This window comes from Bos taurus, chromosome 4 (assembly GCF_002263795.3).
Source record: "Bos taurus isolate L1 Dominette 01449 registration number 42190680 breed Hereford chromosome 4, ARS-UCD2.0, whole genome shotgun sequence".
In the NCBI taxonomy this organism is placed as follows: domain Eukaryota; kingdom Metazoa; phylum Chordata; class Mammalia; order Artiodactyla; family Bovidae; genus Bos; species Bos taurus.
The window spans coordinates 102392161-102411700 of NC_037331.1; the positions used below are offsets into that span (position 1 = coordinate 102392161).

At 45.5% G+C, this 19540-nt stretch overlaps 1 protein-coding gene across 5 annotated transcripts in view; it reads right to left on the bottom strand.

The window, feature by feature from the left end:
• ATP6V0A4 (ATPase H+ transporting V0 subunit a4) overlaps positions 1-19540 on the bottom strand; it is a 71357-nt gene that overhangs the window by 2370 nt on the left and 49447 nt on the right. For all 5 annotated transcript variants that reach the window (NM_001205851.2, XM_005205847.5, XM_015470770.3 and 2 more), the window contains 5 exons: positions 17236-17354; positions 14547-14763; positions 12216-12317; positions 4086-4196; positions 1573-1690 (listed from right to left, as the gene is read on the bottom strand). In NM_001205851.2, coding sequence (NP_001192780.2) covers positions 1573-1690; positions 4086-4196; positions 12216-12317; positions 14547-14763; positions 17236-17354 — 667 coding nt within the window. The remainder of the gene's footprint in view (positions 1-1572; positions 1691-4085; positions 4197-12215; positions 12318-14546; positions 14764-17235; positions 17355-19540) is intronic.

A 19540-nucleotide genomic window follows, 5' to 3' on the forward strand; every position in this document is an offset into this window, starting at 1 on the left:
CCAGTGAAGGTGAGCAAACCATAGCTACTGGCAGCAACATGAAGGAACATCTTATGAAACACAAAAGAATACGTGTAATACGATTTAATATGTACTGAATTCAAATTCATATATTAAAGCCCTAACCCCCAAGGGATGGTACTTGGGAGATGGGGCCTTTAAGAAGTGAATTGGGGGACTTCTCTGGTTGTCCAGTGGTTAGACTTTGCCTTCCAAAACCAGGGCCAAAGGTTCGATCCCTGATTGAGGAACCAAGATCCCACATGCCTTGCAGCCAAAATACCAAAACATAAAACAAGCAATATTGTAACAAATTCAATAAAGACTTTAAAAATGGTTAACATCAAAAAAACCTTTAAAAAAAAAAAAAGAAATTATTAGAGTTAGATGGGGTCATAACGGTAGAGTCCTCATGATGGCATTAGTGCCCCTTATAAGAAGAGACACCAAAGAGTCCTCTCACTCCCCCTTCCAGGGAGATACTATAATTACAGGAGTTTGTACAAGAAAACAAGCAGCCAAAGCAGTCAAGACCACACTAACTCTGAGCACCTGCTTTTCTGCTGTAAATCAATAACCAGGCTCATTTTCACTGCTTTGGTTTCTATTTATTTAGCACACATTCTGGCCTGGGTTCTCTGTTCTTGGCATGATGCCCAGGGCTGGGAATGCAGAGTTAAAAGCCAGGGTCCTTACCTTTCAGGAGCTCAGAATCTAGTAGGGAGACAGGCTAACAAGACACGGTTACAATCTGTACTAGGTCAGAGCACCTCCAGAACCTAGGGAAGGGCACCTTCCAGACTGGGAGCCAGGGAGGAAGACCAGCAGCAAAGGAGCCAACCACGCTGAGTTCTGAAGGAGGAATGAGACATCAGGCTGCAGAGAGGGTTCAAGAAGGGAAGAATATTACAGGTGAGGGCAGACGCACGGAGGGCCGAGATGGCGTGGCATCTTCAGGAGCCTCAGGGCCGTTCCTCGTGGCCACTGCACAAGAAATGGGGAGGGGGTGGGGGTAACAGAGAGCCAGTGGGGCACGGAGGGAAACACCAAGAGTCGAGACTGGAGAAGCAGGCAGAAATCAAGAGAAATTTTACAAAGTAAGTCCATGAGTCAAGATTCCAGATTTAAGTCATTCTTGGGGCTTAAATCTTTACCAATAAATACAAGAGGCCTGTAGAAACGAGGAAAGGCAAAGAAATAGATTCTCCCCAAGAGCTTCCAGAAAAAAAGAGAGTTGCCAACACCTTGTTTTTAAGCCTTCTGCCCTCCAGAACTGTAAGATAGTCAATTTCACAGTGTTCTAAGCTGCTGTGTGCTGCACTCAGTCACCTCTGCTACATTTGTGATAATTTGTTACAGCAGCAACAGGAACCTGATACAGAGGGTAATCATTTCAGCAATACAAAGCCAGACCTCCTGAAAAAAAGTCACTTCTATTAACACTTTGAAAGAGCCACTCTTCTGGCAAACACACCAGAAACAACCCAGAAGGCACTTTCTCCTCCAAGTACATTACATCTGTTTCCAAAGGGACGTGTGATGGTCACCCTGCCAGGCGGCCCACTCACTCACGTGCATGTGCCAGACTGAGGGCCCAAAGCCGGAGGTAGGAGGCTGTGTTGGAAATGCAGCCCAGGCAATACTCGATCGTGTGAATGGCCTGATGCACAAAGATGTCTCCAAAGTTGAACTGAAAGAGAGAATTTCTGATGTTACTCCATCAAGTACTTTCTATGCGAACATGTTACAAATGATATATGGAGAAGACCTGGGCTCTGCTGTGAAGACATTTTTAGTTAAATGACAGGGAAATAGGTGGAGAGAGTCACAGTAACATAGGAATGTCTGAAGAATGAACCTTAGCCAAAGAGAGGTCTGGCTTAGTCCTGGCTCCTGGGAGGCAGTCTCGAAACCCTTGAGATTTCCCAAGTGAAAGAAAAGTCTATATTCAAGCTCCACTGTTCCCTGGGACCACACCGCATCATCTTTGCTAAGGAGGTATCCAAACAGAGGCACTTGGTAGTTTAAGTGGGAGCCGGCCTCACCTGAAAGACCTACCATGTGGTCAGAGACTTGAGACTTTCAGCCACATGTTATCAACCCAAATCCAACTCCAGGGAGGGAGATAAGATTGGGTGCAAACACCTGGACTGCACTCGGGTCAGTCACGCCTACATAATGACACCCCAATAAAACAGGAAACCAGAAGGTGTGTGAGCTTCCTGAGAAAGCAACACAATAACACAGCTGCATGTCAATGTCAATGCAGGAGAGCCATGCGTCCCTAAGGACACGGGAGCTCTGCCTTCAGAACCTCCCAGTGTCGGATTCTGCTGACGTGCCTCTTAGGAGGATTGCTAATGTGCAGACTTTGGCTGTAAATAATCCTGCAATTGAAAGTAGAGCCTTCTCCTGAGTCCTGTGAACTGTCTACAAATGACTCAACCAAGGGAATCTGAGGGCTCCCCACCCCCGACTTGTGACTGATGTCAAAAGTGTTGGGTAGACTTGGAAGTCTGGAGATGTGTGCTGTTAACCTGGAGCTGGGCTGAATGTGGGTGAGGAGAGAAGTGGGAGGAGACCTGGAGAGGGGTCACAGTAACATAGGAGTGTCTGGTGAAGAATGAACCTCAAAGAGTCTGGCTGAGTCGAGTCGAGCCTGGATGTGCTTTGTCCTGGGAGACCCAGGTATGACCGTACTGGGGGAAAGAGCTGTCCAGCAGAGCCTGGAGTTGCCCCCACAAGGGCGGCGGGTTCATGGAAGAGCTGGCAGGGGTACACTGACTGGATATATCCTGAGGTGAACGAGGAAGATGGATGAGGGAGGTTGTACAAGACAGGCTGGGGCTTGATGAGTCAGATGTGTGGGTTGGATTCTAAAACATTCCAGCAGGTCTCAAAGACCTACTAATATCAATCACCACTAACAAGGGTTACTCTCTATATCTGGAATCTGTTCGGAAAACTTTCCATGATCCAATTTTTCAGTAATTCTGACTATCCATTGGTACAAATGAATAATTTTTTAAAAAGTAATTAATACCACAAATGGAGCTACTTATATGCCTTATGCCTCACTTCCTGTGAGGCATCTCTGAGGCCTCACAGGAAACCTCTTTCCACTCCAGAATTAGAAGACAGCTCCAGTTAAAACCCCCATCCCGGGGTTCAGGACTGTGGGTGACTTCAGTCATGGGATTAAAAAGTCAGCTGCCTTGTCTGAGGAAACATGGCACATTCCCAAGGAGGGGAGTGGCTGCCCTTGGACAGAAAGGGACAGGGAGGGAGGAGAGAAGAACACAGTTTGGGAATTCACGTGCAAGGCAACCTCACAAAGATAAGTGAACAAAGTCAAGAAAGAGCCAGCGTTGAGGCAGGAGCAGGCAATGGCAGCTGCTCATGCTTACATTGGGGCAGAGGACTGGCAATTAATAACCCATCTCTTGCTTCAAGATAAGGGACCCGATTTGGGCTCTGTGATTGTAAATGAGGGCACTGATGGGGAAAATAAACCAGCAGACTCCCAGGGGCATGGTTCTGAGCCAAGGGGTCCTTGGTAACATTTAGGAGCTTCTGTGTTACAAAACTTGAAACTGATATGCACCTCATACTCAGAGCAGTACCTGGGCAAAATTTTAAAATGCCCCCTGATTGGATGGTAGGTAGCTGGAAACTCAAGTGCTCCCCCTTCCGTGAGATCTCCCCAACTTCCCATGACTTAAGGATGACAAGGCCACCCTCAGCAGGGTCCTCCCGACTCTCCCAGCTCTCCCGCTTAAGTCCAATCAGATGGGCTGGTGCCCACACACTGCTAAGTCACTTCAGTCGTGCCCACACACTACTGGCTATTAAATACATGAGCATCCTCCCTGGCTAGAATTGACCTCTAGAATCTGTACAAACAGCAAGCCTTCATAGGGTGTCAAGTCCCAAATACCTCTTCTTTAAATAAGCCATTTTTTCTCTAATATTTTGACTGTGCAGCTTGTGGGCTCTCAGTTCCCTGACAAGGGATCAAACCCAGGTCACGGAAGAGACGGCGCCAAACCTTAACCACTAGGCCGCCAGGGGACTCCCTTAAATACCTCTTGATCGTGGTCATCCTGAGCCCCATGGGCACCTACAGAAGCAATGTGACCAGAGTTGTCACCCTCGGTGTTCTCGGTGGTGTCTTCTGGGATTCTGGAGGCCTGCAGCTGTCAGCAAACAAGAACATGAAGTGGCAGATTCACTTTTAGGATTATAAAAATTCTCTATAAAATAAAGGCTCTCATTAACTATTAGCTATGTTCCATATTAGCCATGTTCCAGAGAAGGCAATGGCACCCCACTCCAGTACTCTTGCCTGGAAAATCCCATGGACGGAGGAGTCTGGTAGGCTGCAGTCCATGGGGTCGCTAAGAGTCGGACACGACTGAGCGACTTCACTTTCACTTTTCACGTTCATGCATTGGAGAAGGATATGGCAACCCACTCCAGTGTTCTTGCCTGGAGAATCCCAGGGACCGGGGGGAGCCTGGTGGGCTGCCATCTATGGGGTCGCACAGAGTCTGACACGACTGAAGCAGCTTAGCAGCAGCAGCGTGTTCCAAATACTGTTCTAAATTCTCGATTATCTCATTTAGCCTTTGTAACAATGTTTTTTATGTAAACACAATTATCCCCCCATTGTACAGAAAAGTAAACTAAGGTACAGAAAGGTTAAGAAATGAACCCACAGGATTGCACAGCTAGTTAAGGCTAGTTAGTGACAGAGTAGCATCAGTAGGCAGTCTGATCCTGGGCATGTACTTTTCTCTCCATGGTGTTCCAGAAGGTGCCGGATTAATCATGCTCTTTACAATAAACCAACAGTCTTGTGACCCAAACAGCCAGATTTCTACTAGCAAATCCAACCAGGAGGGATTAATGAGTGCTACTGTCTGAATGCTTGTGACCCCCCCCAAAGTTAATGTTAAAATCCTAACCTCCAAAGATGAAAGTATTAGAAAGTGGAACCTTTGGAAGGCACTTAGGTCATGAAGGTGGAAGCCCTGTGAATGGAATTAGTGCCCGTATAAAAGAGGCTTCAGAGAGCCCCCTAGCTCCATCTGGTAAGGACACACAGAGACGATGCCAGCAGTGAACCAGGAAAGTGGTCTCACAAGAAGGTGATGATACTGACACCCTGGTCGTGGACATACAGCCCTCAGAACTATGAGCAATAGATATCTATTGCTTTAGCCACCCAGGATGCGGTACTTTGTTACACAGCCCAAGTGGACTAGACAAAGACTTTTCCAGCACAAACACACTTTTTAAAATAAAAGCATTACTTTATAAAAAATAGCTAAGAGGCTTCCCTGGCGACTCAGTGGTAAAGAATCCATCTGCCAATGCAGGAAATATGGGTTCAATCCCTGATTTGGGAAGATCCTGCCGGGGAGCAACTAAGCGCATGTGCTCCAACTACTGAGCCTGTGCTCTGGAGCCCAGGAGCTACAGCTGAGGCCATGAGTTGCAACCACTGAAGCCCGCATGCCCAGAGCCTGGTCTCCACAAGAGAAGCCACCATAATGAGAAGCCCGAGCACTGCAGCTACAGAGTAGCCCCTGCTCTCAACTAGAGTAAAGCCCGCGCAGCAATGAACGCCCAGTACAGCCCAAAATAAAGAAAAATAAAAACTTTTAATAATTTTTTTTAAATAGCTAAGAAAAGAATTCAAGGGGAAAAAAATCTAGGTCTAGTTGCCATTCAATTTGGCCTGATTTTTATCCTTGAGTCAGAAAAGAATATTTAACTCAAGTCACCCTGAAACTTAATGTCCCAAGGCCAAAGTTGTTCCTAGAATGATTTCACAGGTAAGGTATTGCAAATTAGGCATGAAAGTATCTTTAGTTTTCTTTCTTCAGCACATCTGCACCTAATATTTGCAGACCTTTGGGCAAAGGTACAAACGAAAGTCCACATGCCACATGTCTAAATATTTTAAAGGTACAAATCAAGCCAACAAAGTCCCAAACAAAGTATATTCTGGCCTCTGTCTTGGCAAATAAATTCTCACCAGAGCTTGGAAGTTCAGTTCAGTTCAGTCACTCAGTCGTGTCCAACTCTTTGCGACCCCATGAATCGCAGCACACCAGGCCTCCCTGTCCATCACCAACTCCCGGAGTTCACTCAGACTCACATCCATTGACTCAGTGATGCCATCCAGCCATCTCATCCTCTGTTGTCCCCTTCCCCTCCTGCCCCCAATCTCTTGCAGCATCAGAGTCTTTTCCAATGAGTCAACTCTTCGCATGAGGTGGCCAAAGTATTGGAGTTTCAGCGTTAGCATGATCCCTTCCAAGAAATCCCAGGGCTGATCTTCAGAATGGACTGGTTGGATCTCCTTGCAGTCCAAGGGACTCTCAAGAGTCTTCTCCAACACCACAGTTCAAAAGCATCAATTCTTCAGCACTCAGCCTTCTTCACAGTCCAACTCTCACATCCATACATGACCACGGGAAAAAGCATAGCCTTGACTAGACGAACCTTTGTTGGCAGAGTAATGCCTCTGCTTTTGAATATGCTATATAGGTTGGTCATAACTTTCCTTCCAAGGAGTAAGCGTCTTTTAATTTCATGGCTGCAGTCACCATCTGCAGTGATTTTGGAGCCCCAAGAAATAAAATCTGACACTGTTTCCCCATCTATTTCCCATGAAGTGATGGGACCGGATGCCATGATCTTCATTTTCTGAATGTTGAGCTTTAAGCCAACTTTTTCACTCTCCACTTTCACTTTCATCAAGAGGCTTTTTAGTTCCTCTTCACTTTCTGCCATAAGGGTGGTGTCATCTGCATATCTGAGGTTATTGATATTTCTCCCTGCAATCTTGATTCCAGCTTGTGCTTCTTCCAGTCCAGCGTTTCTCATGATGTACTCTGCATATAAGTTAAATAAGCCAGGAGACAATATACAGCCTTGACATACTCCTTTTCCTATTTGGAACCAGTCTGTTGTTCCATGTCCAGTTCTAACTGTTGCTTCCTGACCTGCAAACAAATTTCTCAAGAGGCAGATCAGGTGGTCTGGTATTCCCATCTCTTTCAGCATTTTCAACAGTTTATTGTGATCCACACAGTCAAAGGCTTTGGCATACTCAATAAAGCAGAAATAGATGTTTTTCTGGAACTCTCTTGCTTTTTCCATGATCCAGCAGATGTTGGCAATTTGATCTCTGTTTCCTCTGCCTTTTCTAAAACCAGCTTGAACATCTGGAAGTTCATGGTTCACATATTGCTGAAGCCTGGCTTGGAGAATTTTGAGCATTACTTTACTAGCATGTGAGATGAGTGCAATTGTGTGGTAGTTTGAGCATTCTTTGGCATTGCCTTCTTTGGGATTGGAATGAAAACTGACATTTTCCAGTCCTGTGGCCACTGCTGAGTTGTCCAAATTTGCTTGCATATTGAGTGCAGCACTTTCACAGCATCACCTTTCAGGATTTGCTATAGCTCAACTGGAATTCCATGACCTCCACTAGCTTTGTTAGTAGTGATGCTTTCTAAGGCCCACTTGACTTCACATTCCAGGATGTCTGGCTCTAGGTCAGTGATCACACCATCGTGATTATCTGGGTCATGAAGATCTTTTTTGGAAAGCCAGGTGCAAATTCAGCATCCCACACCAGGACAGGGGCGCACAGGAGAGTTGGCCCTGCACTGGCAGGTCACCCTTCCCCTCTCACCTCTGATTTCATCTCACAGCACAGGGACCGTGGCCTTGTGGCTCATGTGTGGGCACTCCCACCCAAGAGCTCTACGTCCCACCCACACTCCCCCACAAAGTGCTGCCCCTTGACCACACCAGGGTCAGCGGTACCCAGTGGTCTGGTTGGCCCTTTGTATGACCCAGAAGTGGGCTTGAGTCCCTCTGGACAGGAATTCCAGGGTGCCGGGTATCAAGAGGGGGCTCTGGGTCAGCCTCTTCCCTTGGCCTGTGGTTCCTTGCCCCAACGTGAGGAAAGGGACTCCAGTTAACATTACTTTGTCTTCTTGAAATCCTATTTTCTCTCCCTGTCAACTTAAAGAAGAAAATATTAAAAAAAGACATGGAAGACAGTTTTTCCATTTCCATCCCCTAAATGCTAGACTTCTCTGGACATATCCTGAAATTGGTTCAAGTAAGCATAAACAATTGTGTAGAATGTGATCCGGGGGACTTGGAAAATCTCACTCTTTTCCTATTCAAAATATACTTTTCTACCCCCCTAATAATCTTCTCACAATGTCTGAGCTGGATGCTGTCTGAAATAAAATAGTAATCAACTGGAAATTAGCTACTTGCAACTTTCTAAAAACACATAAAATGCATGCAAAAAGACAGACATAGGTTGTATAGAGCAGCACTATCTATAATTACTAACACTGGAAAAAAGCCAGATAACTATCAATACTTTGATGCTTTCAAATTGTGGTGCTGGAGGAGACTCTTGAGAGTCCCTTGAACAGCAAGGAGATCAAACCAGTCAATCCTAAAGGAAATCAACCCTGAATATTCATTGGAAGGACTGATGTTAAAGCGGAAGCTCCAATACTTTGGCCACCTGATGCGAAGAGCCGACTCATTGGAAAAGACCCTGATGCTGGGAAAGATTGAAGGCAGGAGGAGAAGAGGGTGACAGAGGATGAGATGGTTGGATGGCATCACCAACTCGATGGACATGAGTTTGAGCAAGCTCAGGGAGACAGTGAAGGACAGGGAAGCCTAGCAGGCTTCAGCCCACAGGGTGGCAAAGAGTCGACATGACTGAGCAACTGAAAACCAACTATCAATACATGAATAGATAACTAAATTGTGGTACATCCATGCAAGGGAATACTATATGCCAATCATATACATACAATCTCTCAAATATAATATCAAAGGAAGGAAGCCAGATCCAAAAGAAGGCACAGTGCAGGATTCCATTTACATAAAGTTCAAAAACAGGGAAAACTAACCTACAATGTTAGAAATCAGGGTAATGGTCAACCTTGGGCCAAGAGTGACAGGAAGCAGGCACAAAGGGACTCCGGGGCCTGATGATGTTCTGAGTCTCCACCTGAGTGCTGGTCACCCTAGTGTGTTCATGTTGTGATACGTCACTAACATGCGCCCTTATCAGTTGTGTACTTGTATGTGTGTAGTCAGTCAGTTCAGTCGCTCAGTCGTGTCCGACTCTTTGCAACCCCATGGACTGCAGCACATCAGGCCTCCCTGTCTATCACCAACTCCCAGAGTTTATACAAACTCATGTCCATTGAGTCAGTGATGCCATCCAACCATCTCATCCTGTCACCCTCTTCTCCTCCTGCCTTCAATCTTTCCCAGCATCAGGGTCTCTTCAAATGAGTCAGTTCTTCACATCAGGTGGCCAAAGTATTGGAGTTTCAGCTTCAGCATCACTCCCTCCAATGAATATTCAGGACTGATTTCCTTTAGGATGGACTGGTTGGATCTCCTTGCAGTCCAAGGGACTCTCAAGAGTCTTCTCCTACACCACAGTTCAAAAGCATCAATTCTTCAGCGCTCAACTTTCTTCATAGTCCAACTCACATCCATACATGACTACTGGAAAAACCACAGCTTTGACTAGATGGACATTTGTTGGCAAAGTAATGTCTCTGCTTTTTAATATGCTGTCTAGGTTGGTCATAACTTTTCTTCCAAGGAACAAACGTCTTTTAATTTCATGGCTGCAGTCACCATCTGCAGTGATCTTGGAGCCCAAAAAAATAAAATAAAGTCTGTTACTGTTTTCACTGTTTCACCATCTATTTGCCATGAAGTGATGGGACCAGATGCCATGATCTCAATTTTCTGAATGTTGAGTTTTAAGCCAACTTTTTCACTCTCCTCTTTCACTTTCAAGAGGCTCTTTAGTTCTTCTTCGCTTTCTGCCATAGTTTCTTCTTCACTTTCTGTGGGGACTCAGCGTTATAGTATTACAGAGGAGCCTGAGGAAATGGGACCTCTGTTCACATCCCCTGAGGCCCATCAGAACAAATCTGTTTACAATCTCTTATGTACTGGGCCTCCTTAAGGTTTCATAGAGGGAACTGGGAAGAGGCCAAATAATTCCACTATGGAATCATCTCATGAATGGAGGTGGGAGGAAATGTTTCAAACATGAGAAAGGACCATCTAATCAGCCTAAGGAATCAACCAACAGCCCTACACTCCAAGGGCCAAGGAGACAAACCTCCAAGCAGTCTTTGGGAGCTCCTGTTCTCCTGAGCCAGTCTAGGAGGTACCATCCAACATGGCAGACCACAGAAACACCTATACTTTCTTCCCCATTGTACATATCCTCCATGGGGAGAAGGGAGAAATCCATCACTTTGAGTTCCACCACTATTTAAATAGTTTTGCTGAGCAAAGAGTAAGACAAGCTATGGTTTGAGAGTCCTGGGACTCCAGACAGCCAGCAGGAACCCAGCCCTCAGATAACGGGCAGGTGGAGCTTCTAGGGAAAAAAAACTGCATCTATGTCTGCAGAAAAGGTATCTGTCACCTTCCTTTCAAACACCCATCACCTTATTTGGACAATGGTCCACCTCAGCTATCCTTCACCATCTTGGTCTCTCACCAGTTAACCAAACAATAAACAAGTATTCTTTGCTTTGCCTTCCTATGTGTTTATATCCCACAAAAATTATATTTCAGACAGGCTTTAGATCTAGTCAAGGCTGGCAGGAAAGAGTGGAAGGGGCAGGTGATTTAGAAAGACGGCGCCACGTAGGGAAGAACCTCCTGAACTTCAGCCTCATCCAATCGATCCCTGACTCAAACATCAGCCAGGTCAGAGTTTAGGGGAAAAAAAAGGTTTATCTAAATATATTCACAACCACTTAAAATACACGTGATCTCAGAACAGCCTATTTAATCTTTTGCACTAAAAGAGGGAAGCAGAGACTGATCATTTCAAACAGCACCTGTGTGTCATTTCTAGACTCAAAAGCTCCCTGGACAGTTGATCTTCCTTATTCCTACTTGATTTAGGCAAACAGTAAATTCTTTATCAACCCCTGAGTAAACCTGAGGCTTGGGAGAAATTTAGACAAAAGGAAGAAGTGGGCTGAAACTGGTGTTTGAAAACAGAGTGAAAAATCACAAATAAACAAGAATGGACTTATTTGAATTTGTTTACTCCTCTAGTTTCCTCACACTATCTGTAACACGATAGAGTGCAAGCGTGCTAAGTCGATTCAGTTGTGTCCGAATTTTGCGACAGTATCAACTGCAGCCCACCAGGCTCCTCTGTCCATGGGATTCTCCAGGCAAAAATACTGGAGGAGGTTGCCATGCCCTCCTCCATGGGATCTTCCCAACCCAGAGATCGAATCCCTGTCACATTTTGTTTCCTGCATTGACAGCTGGATTCTTTACCACCAGCACCACCTGTGAAGCCGAACTAACATAGTAAAAGCCCACAGCTTTGCGAAAAGCAGTGTTCAGCACACACTAAACCTGTACTATAAGACTTAGTTTTAACTCAAAAAAAACCATGATCAGACACCTAGAGATCATCAACCAACCCTAGACTCAGTACACACACCCCAAGCACAGTTCGCAACACATAAGCCTTAAATGTGACCATTAGGCTGGACCATAAGGAAGGCAGAGTGCCTAAGAATTGATGCTTTCAAACTATGGTACTGGAGAAGACTCTTGAGAGTTCCAGGGACAGCAAGGAGATCAAACCAGACAATCCTAAGGGAAATCAACCCTGAATATTCATTAGAAGGACTGATGCTGAAACTCTCAATACTTTAGCCATGTGATGCGAAGAGCCAACTCATTGGAAAAGACCCTGATGCTGGGAAAGACTGAAGGCAGAAAGAGAAGAGGCTGGCAGAGGATGAGATGCTTGGATGGCATCACCAACTCAATGAATATGAGTGTGAGCAAACTCTGGGAGACGGTGAGGGACAGGGAAGCCTGACATGCTGTAGTCCACGGGATCACAAAGTCAGACAGTACTTAGTGACTGAACAATGATTATGCTGGAAACAAGATGACCCCAAAGAAAAGCTGAGCTCTATAGAAGGAAGCATACCTGGAGTGGGCCATTTCCTCACCTCACCACTCACCTCAGCAGGCTCTTCAGGCCCTGGTAAACCCAGCATTCTCTCTAAACCCCTGACTTATATTTCCAGAGAACCCACAATCGTAACCACAGTGAGGGAACTGAAGTGGATGGTGCTTACCTGGGATTTCCGATGGTTGGCTCTAAGGATAAACGGCTTAATCAGAAGCATCCACGGAACAGAGATCAAAGCCATGATAACAAAGAAACTCTGGACTTTTTGCTGTAAGACCAAAATGGGACGGTCTTAGCATTTCAAGGTGACTGCACAGCATACTTTATATGACACAAATGATCAATATGGATCAACTACACATGATCAACCGCATTTCATTTGGAGAGATCAGAAGCATTTCAATAAACCCATTCGCCTTCCCATCATGGGCTATTCCCACTGCAGAGTGAGACCTGTCAGTCCGGTGGTGTGGGGTGTCCACTCATGGCAGGCACAGGGGACTTCCTCTCTTTATTACTTCCTTTCCATGAAGCCCCTGATTGTGCACCCACACCGTATGGAGCCAGTCACTGGACAGGAGTGTTCACGAGCCACATCATAAGGGCACTTTATTTGTCTCATGTCTCCTTGACTCTATTCTGGGGACAGTTAGCACTGGTCCTGGAAAAAGATCAGGCCTGGCACTTTACCAGTCACTCTGGAGTGACCAAAAGTCCTTGTATCACTTTAAGTCACAGACATTGTCTCCATCAGTAATCCTGGTTTTTTTTTTTTTTTTTTTAATATTTATTTACTTGACTGAATATTACTTTATTTAATTGTGGTATGTGGGATCTAGTTCCCTCACCAGCGATCAAACCTAGGCCTTGCATTAGGAGCATGGCATCTTAGCCACTAGACCACAAGCAAAGTCCCTCTATAAGTAATCTTATATTTCCAGTATTACTGAGCCCTGTTGCTCTCACATCCAAAAAAAAAATACTCACGATGGCCACCTGACTTCCACAGTCTCATTGTGGGTGAGTTATCTAATGGGTTCAGGGACATCAGGCTGAACTCTTTCCCTGTGTGTGTGTGTGTGTGTGTGTGTGTGTGTGTGTGCCACAATTCACTTCATTTTGGAATGAGGCATCCATGGTCTTTGTGCCTCGTTGAAACCCAGGAGTCATCCCAGTTTATTATCCTCTTAGGTATTTCCTTTCACATCCTCGACCCCACCTCTTCTTCTTACCCTCCTGAGTCACCAGCTTTGAGGAGTGACCCATGGCTCCTAAAGGACCAGGATGCCGGGGAAGGTTTTCTCAGAGCCACTGTGTTCAGAGTAAAAGGGAAAATGTTTCTTGAGCCTTCACATTTCTCTCTCTGCCCATGCTCCCAGTGAGACGATTTATCATCATCCCAACTGTAGTAATATTTACCCCAATAACAGTGATTTACCCCCACTAACAGTGATAACATCTTACTTGCTCCATCTCCGACCCTCCTCCACCCTTAATTACTCATAAGGAGAACAGGAGGTGGGGTGGGAACCACATGCACGGCACTCACCAGTCCCAGGCCCCTGCCCTTGAAGCTACCTCACTGCCTTTTGCCTGATTTTATATCATGCTTTTCCCCTTCACAATGTCTAAAGCAACCAGACGTGTCTCCTGAGCTGTTGCTCTTCTCTTTGATACTGAAACACAGCACAAAGCAGCCAGGGCGGTGTTGGGAGCATGTGTGCTCAGTCACTCAGTCCCGTCCAACTCTTTGCCACCTCATGGACTATAGCCCACCAGGCTCCTCTGTCCTTGCGATTCTCCAGGCAAGAATACTAGAGTGGGTTGCCATTTCTTCCTCCAGGGGATCTTCCCAACCCAGGGATCAAACGCATGTCTCCTGCACTGGCAGGAGGATTTTGTATCACTGAACCACCTGGGAAACCCACCAAATATTTATTTATTTGACTGTGGCATGTGGGATCCAGCTCCCTGACCAGGGATTGAACCCGGGCCCTCCTGCACCAGGAGTACAAAGACCCATCCTTTGGACCACCAGGGAAATCCCATGGACAGAGAAGGTTGGCATGCTATGGTCCATGGGGTCTCAAAGAATTGAACATGACTTAGCAACTAAACAACAACAACTAGAGTTTGCTTTTATAAAAAAAGATTACTCCATTTTAAGATACAATTTAGAGCACTTACAGTTTCAAGCCAATCAATTTGAAGGCTTATTTTTCTCTTTCTTCACAGACAACGTACAAGCCAATTTTCAACCCACGGCTATAACACCTCAGGTGCATTACCCAAACAAAAACCACTGGAGCTGCCTCAAAGCACTGCCCTCAGCACGCGGAGAAGTTATTCAATCAGGGCCTTCTGAAATCTGAAGAACCGAACACATCGGGTGCTAAGGTGGCTCAGTCTTACAGACAATTACTCTCTGCAAAACCCAAGAGCAGGAGAGATTTGACATAATCGAAATGCATAAAAGAAAAAGAAAGCCCAGAAGTACCTGATGTTGGTACAGAGGTACATTCGAAGAGTCCTTGTAGTTAAATAGGAACATGTTAATGAAGTGGATAAGGATGCTTGGGGCTCGCCGGGACACAGAGACGTCGAAGGAGCACCATTTGAAGATGATCATGAAGACCAGGTATCCAAAAAGACTCAGGATAAAAATCATCTCAGGGATGAACTGCAGAATGATGTTCAGAGTGTTTCTGAAGAACCTGGGGGTGGAAAACACACACACAAGAGAGAACACTGAAGGAATGCCAGTCACTCACCACTCTCTCCAAAAAGCCAAGTGTTCTTTTTTTTTGTTTTATGAATCCTGCATCCTCTCTCCAGGTAAGTAGTAATCATGCATGGATGGAAAAATGAGAAAGAAAGGTGCTTTTGCACAAACAGTTCAGAGAGAGCCAGGGTCCAGAAGGTAAAGTCATGAGGCAAAGGACAGGCCCACACAGACAGCTGGCGACCCAGCCACAGCTTCCCATGCAGACCCAATTCATACTACACAGCCAAGGGCATAGGATACAGACACAGGGCTTGACAGCTATTCTCAAAAGGATGCTCTGAAACAGTTGCTGGCCAACAACAGCCCACGAGCCAAACTGAGCCCATTACCTAGTTTGTGCAGCCTGGTTTTTACATTTTTTAATGGTTTGGGGAAAATCAAAAGAATATTTTATGACCCAAGAAAAGTATAGGAAATCCAAATTTCAGTTTTAATTTGACTGGAATAGTCACACTCATTTGTTTACGCATTGCCTGTGGCAGTGTTCGTTCACGCTACAACACTGGAACTGAGCAGCAGTGACAGAGACCACCTGCCTGCAAAGCCTAGAATAGTTACTACCTGGCCCTTTACACAGAAAGTTTGTCAACTCCTGCTCTAAGACACAGGGAGAGTCCCACGAGACTAAGCTGGGGGACCCCTAGGTAAAACGTCAGAAAGAGCCTGTTAAGTATAAGAACTATTGCAGGGAAAATGGAGATCCCGTGATAAAGCAGGATTGAGAGAGATTGTTAAGGCTGGCCTGACATGCGATGCTAACCACAGTCCACCCAGAAAGTCCTTTCTGGTTTTATCCTGGTTTTACCTCTTGGGTAACTCTCACAGCACTTTCAGGCAGGCAGTAGTACCAGGGCGTTGTCATTCACTCACTCGCTAAATAGTTCTTATTTTTCAAGTAGAAGCATATGTCTATTGGTTTTCCAATAGACACGGGGCACCACAAGGCTGGTTCTGGCCAATGAAATGGGAACAGAGGTGGCATGTGTCCCTCTGGGTGGAAGCTTAAGAGTCAGTGTGTAACTGACTGCCCTTTCCTGCCGCAGCAACTGGCAACTTCTAGGTGGCAGCCGCCCATCAGCCCTGGTCCTAGTGTGAGGATAAGATGAGCAGCACCCCCAGTGGCCCACCATGACATGTATCATGGCCTTGAGACACTGAGATTTGAGACTTGTTTGTTACTACACAATAACTGACCCATTCTGACTCCTCTATTCCCACTCTGTGGAAGAAAACGATCACAGACACGTTCAGCAACACATCTATGATCACACAGCTACAAGTGTGTCAAATCTCTGATTCTAAACCCTGCATCATTTCTGAAGTACGGTACTGAACTCCTGGAAGGTGGGTTTTGGTGGATGACAGACACGTTCAGCAACATACCTATGATCACCCAGCTACCTGTGCTGTGTGTGGGCTATGCTCAGTCGCTTCAGTCATGTCCAACTCTTTGCAGCCTAAGAATGTGGCCTGCCAGGCTCCTCTGTCCATGGGATTCTCCAGGCCAGAACACTGGAGTGGGTTGCCGTGCTGGGTGTCAAATCTCTGATTCTAAACTCTGCATCATTTCTGCAGTACGGTACTGACCTCCTGGCAGGTGGGTTTTGGTGATAACTACAAGCTTCCATGTCCACAAAGGGTCTCTAAATAGGCTGTTTTCAAGCATTTACAACTTTAGCACAAATATACAAGTTTAAGAAGCTTTGGTAGAGATAGAGCATAACAGGAAGGACAGATGGAGAAATTAACCACCAAAGAAGTGAAAGAGAGGCTGCTGCCAGTATGAAGAAATGAATACCAAGTGGAATTCAGAATCTGAGGGCACTCTGGCCCAAATGCAGTGGGGCTAAACCCAGACATAGCAGCAACTGAGGCCTGGCAGGTTGGGAGGAGACCGAGCACCGTAGCTGCAGCCCATGGGGTTGTGAAGAGTCAGATACAACCATGAGGCTAAACAGCAACAATAGCACTGTGGGCTTGCAGTCTCTTACTGAACTCTCAAATATTTCTGAGGTGAAAGGCGCACTCAGCTCAGGAGAAACAGAGGTATCATTTCTGGCAAATCAGCTTGTCCAAGCTCAAGCCAAGAGACCCAGGATGGTAAAGAATCTGCCTGCAATGCAGGAGACCCAGGTTCTATCCCTAGGTCAGGAAGATCCCCTGGAGGAGGAAATGGCTTCCCCACTCCAGTATTCTTGTCTGGGAAATCCCATGGACAGAGAAGCCTAGTGGGCTACAGGCCATAAGGTCACAAAGAGCTGGACACGACTGAGCAACTAACACTCTCAGACACTTTAGGAAGGAAACTTACAGATGGACACAGGACTGAACTGGTGGCTCTGTCACCACTCACCACCGACGTGGTCAGACCAACAGGCAGAAAGTTCATCACAAAACCTACCTGTAATTGAAAAGGCTGAGAATAACACCAAAAACCATCTGGACAATTCCCAGGATAACTGACATCTTCATCTTATAGGAGTTCAAAAATGTTAGCTTGTTTGAAGCCAAGTTCCAAATCTGGAAGGAAAACAAGACAGGAAACACATGAGCCCAAATGGAGAAAGCAGCCCTGACATGCACACCCTACCATGTGCAAAACAGATAGCTGCTGAGAAGCTGCTATATCACACAGGAAGCCCAGCCTGGCTTCCCACTTCCATAGGGGTGTGATGGGGAATGGGAGGGAGGCAGTGTATGTATGATTACGGCTGATTTGCACTGTGGTATGGCAGACACCAACACGGACTGTAAAGTAATCTTCCCCGAAAGTAAAGAAAGAAATACATGAGACCAGAGTCTAGAAGTTCTATCATCAAAGTCAGGCACCAGAGCCATGTCTGCTCTGAGAAAGTCACTCGGGGAAGCACCTCCACTACCCTGATCAACCACTTTGGCATTGAAGCTGCACCAGGCTTGTCCTGCACCCTCTGCTTATCCCTTTGCTGGCTGGCCAATACCCACAGGATCACTCAACACGGTGAGGGCAGGGTTACCTGTACACTTTAGACCCAGCCTGGAAAAGCTAAAAACGTTCATGGGTAAGTACCAGGCACATACTAAGCCCTTTAAGTGTATTTATCTCATTTAATTCTAATAAAAACCTTATGAGATAGTTAAAAGTATTTCCATTTGACAGATAAGTACAATTACAAAATCTCAGGGAGACTAAGTTATTTACACACTCAGGGAGAAATAATATAATAGCAAATGGGGCATTTATTCCATATGCACCAGATTCTTCTGGGTGTTTTACCTATAAAATCCATTTACTCTTCTGAGCAACTCTATAAAGACTACTATTACACCCAATTTACAGACGAGGAAACAGAGACACAGAGATAACGATTTGCTCAAAATCACATAGCAAGTAAACAGAAAAGCCAAGATTTAAACACAGGCTGTCTGATCCTAAATCACCGGCTTTTGGCAACCCACTCCAATACTCTTGCCTGGAAAGTCCCATGGACAGAGGAGCCTGGTGGGCTGCAGTCCATGGGGTCGCCAAGAGTCGGACATGACTGAGCGACTTCACTTTCACTTTTCACTTTCATGCACTGGAGAAGGAAATGGCAACCCACTCCAGTGTTCTTGCCTGGAGAATCTCAGGGACGGGGGAGCCTGGTGGGCTGCCGTCTATGGGGTCGCACAGAGTAGGACATGACTGAAGCGACTTAGCAGCAGCAGCAGCAGTGTTCATTTATTATAAAATACTTACAAACACTTTTAGAAAGTCGCCTCAGCTCTGATGCTCAAATATTTTGCAATTTGATTCACAAATAGATGAATAACACAGTTAATAAATGCAGCTGTAGAAATTTACATTATGTAAAAATCAAACCCTTCATTAATATATATAAGTGCCATTAATAATATAAGCACAGAAATAATTCTATTAAAGAGATTATCTCTGGGGAATCAGATTGTAGGAACAGGAAAGGCAAGAAAGCCAACTCATTTTTTTAAACAATTTTTGCATTATATGGAGTTTTAATCATGTATATTGTTGTTGTTGTTCAGTCGCTAAGTCACATCCTACTCTTTGCAATCCAATGGACTGCAGCATAGCAGGCTTCCCTGTCCTTTACTATCTCCCAGAGTTTGCTCAAATTCATGTCCATTGTGTCGATGATGTATTATTATTTTATAGGAAAGAGACTAAAATATTTTAAAAATCTAAATGTTCCTAGGAAAAAATGTATTATTTTCAACATCCCACCTTGCCTTTCACCCTCACATTTTTCTAACTAGTAGGCTGATGACAAAATTGAATGCAGACTAGAGACTAGACCATTTCCCAGATAGCTAAGTGGTACAGAATCTGCCTGCCAATGCAGGAGACACAAGAGATGTGGGTTCGATCCCTGGTTTGGAAAGATCCCCAGGAGGAAGAAATGGCAACCCACTCCAGTATTCCTGCCTGGAAAAGCCCATGGACAGAGAAGCCTGACAGGCTAGAGGCCATAGGGTCGCAGAGGAGCTGTACATGACTGAGCACGCACGCAGAGACTGGATTACTCAGTTTTGAAAGGCTAAATACGCTATTCTCCCTTTGTCTATGAGGAGCTAAACTGGGCAGATAGGATTTGCTGATGCATCAGATGGGGGCTGTGAAGAGAACAGACAAGACGGTAGGAGCAATGATATTCAAAGGAAAGAAAGGTCAACCAGACCTTAAAAATCACACCCATCTATACCCCTCCTCT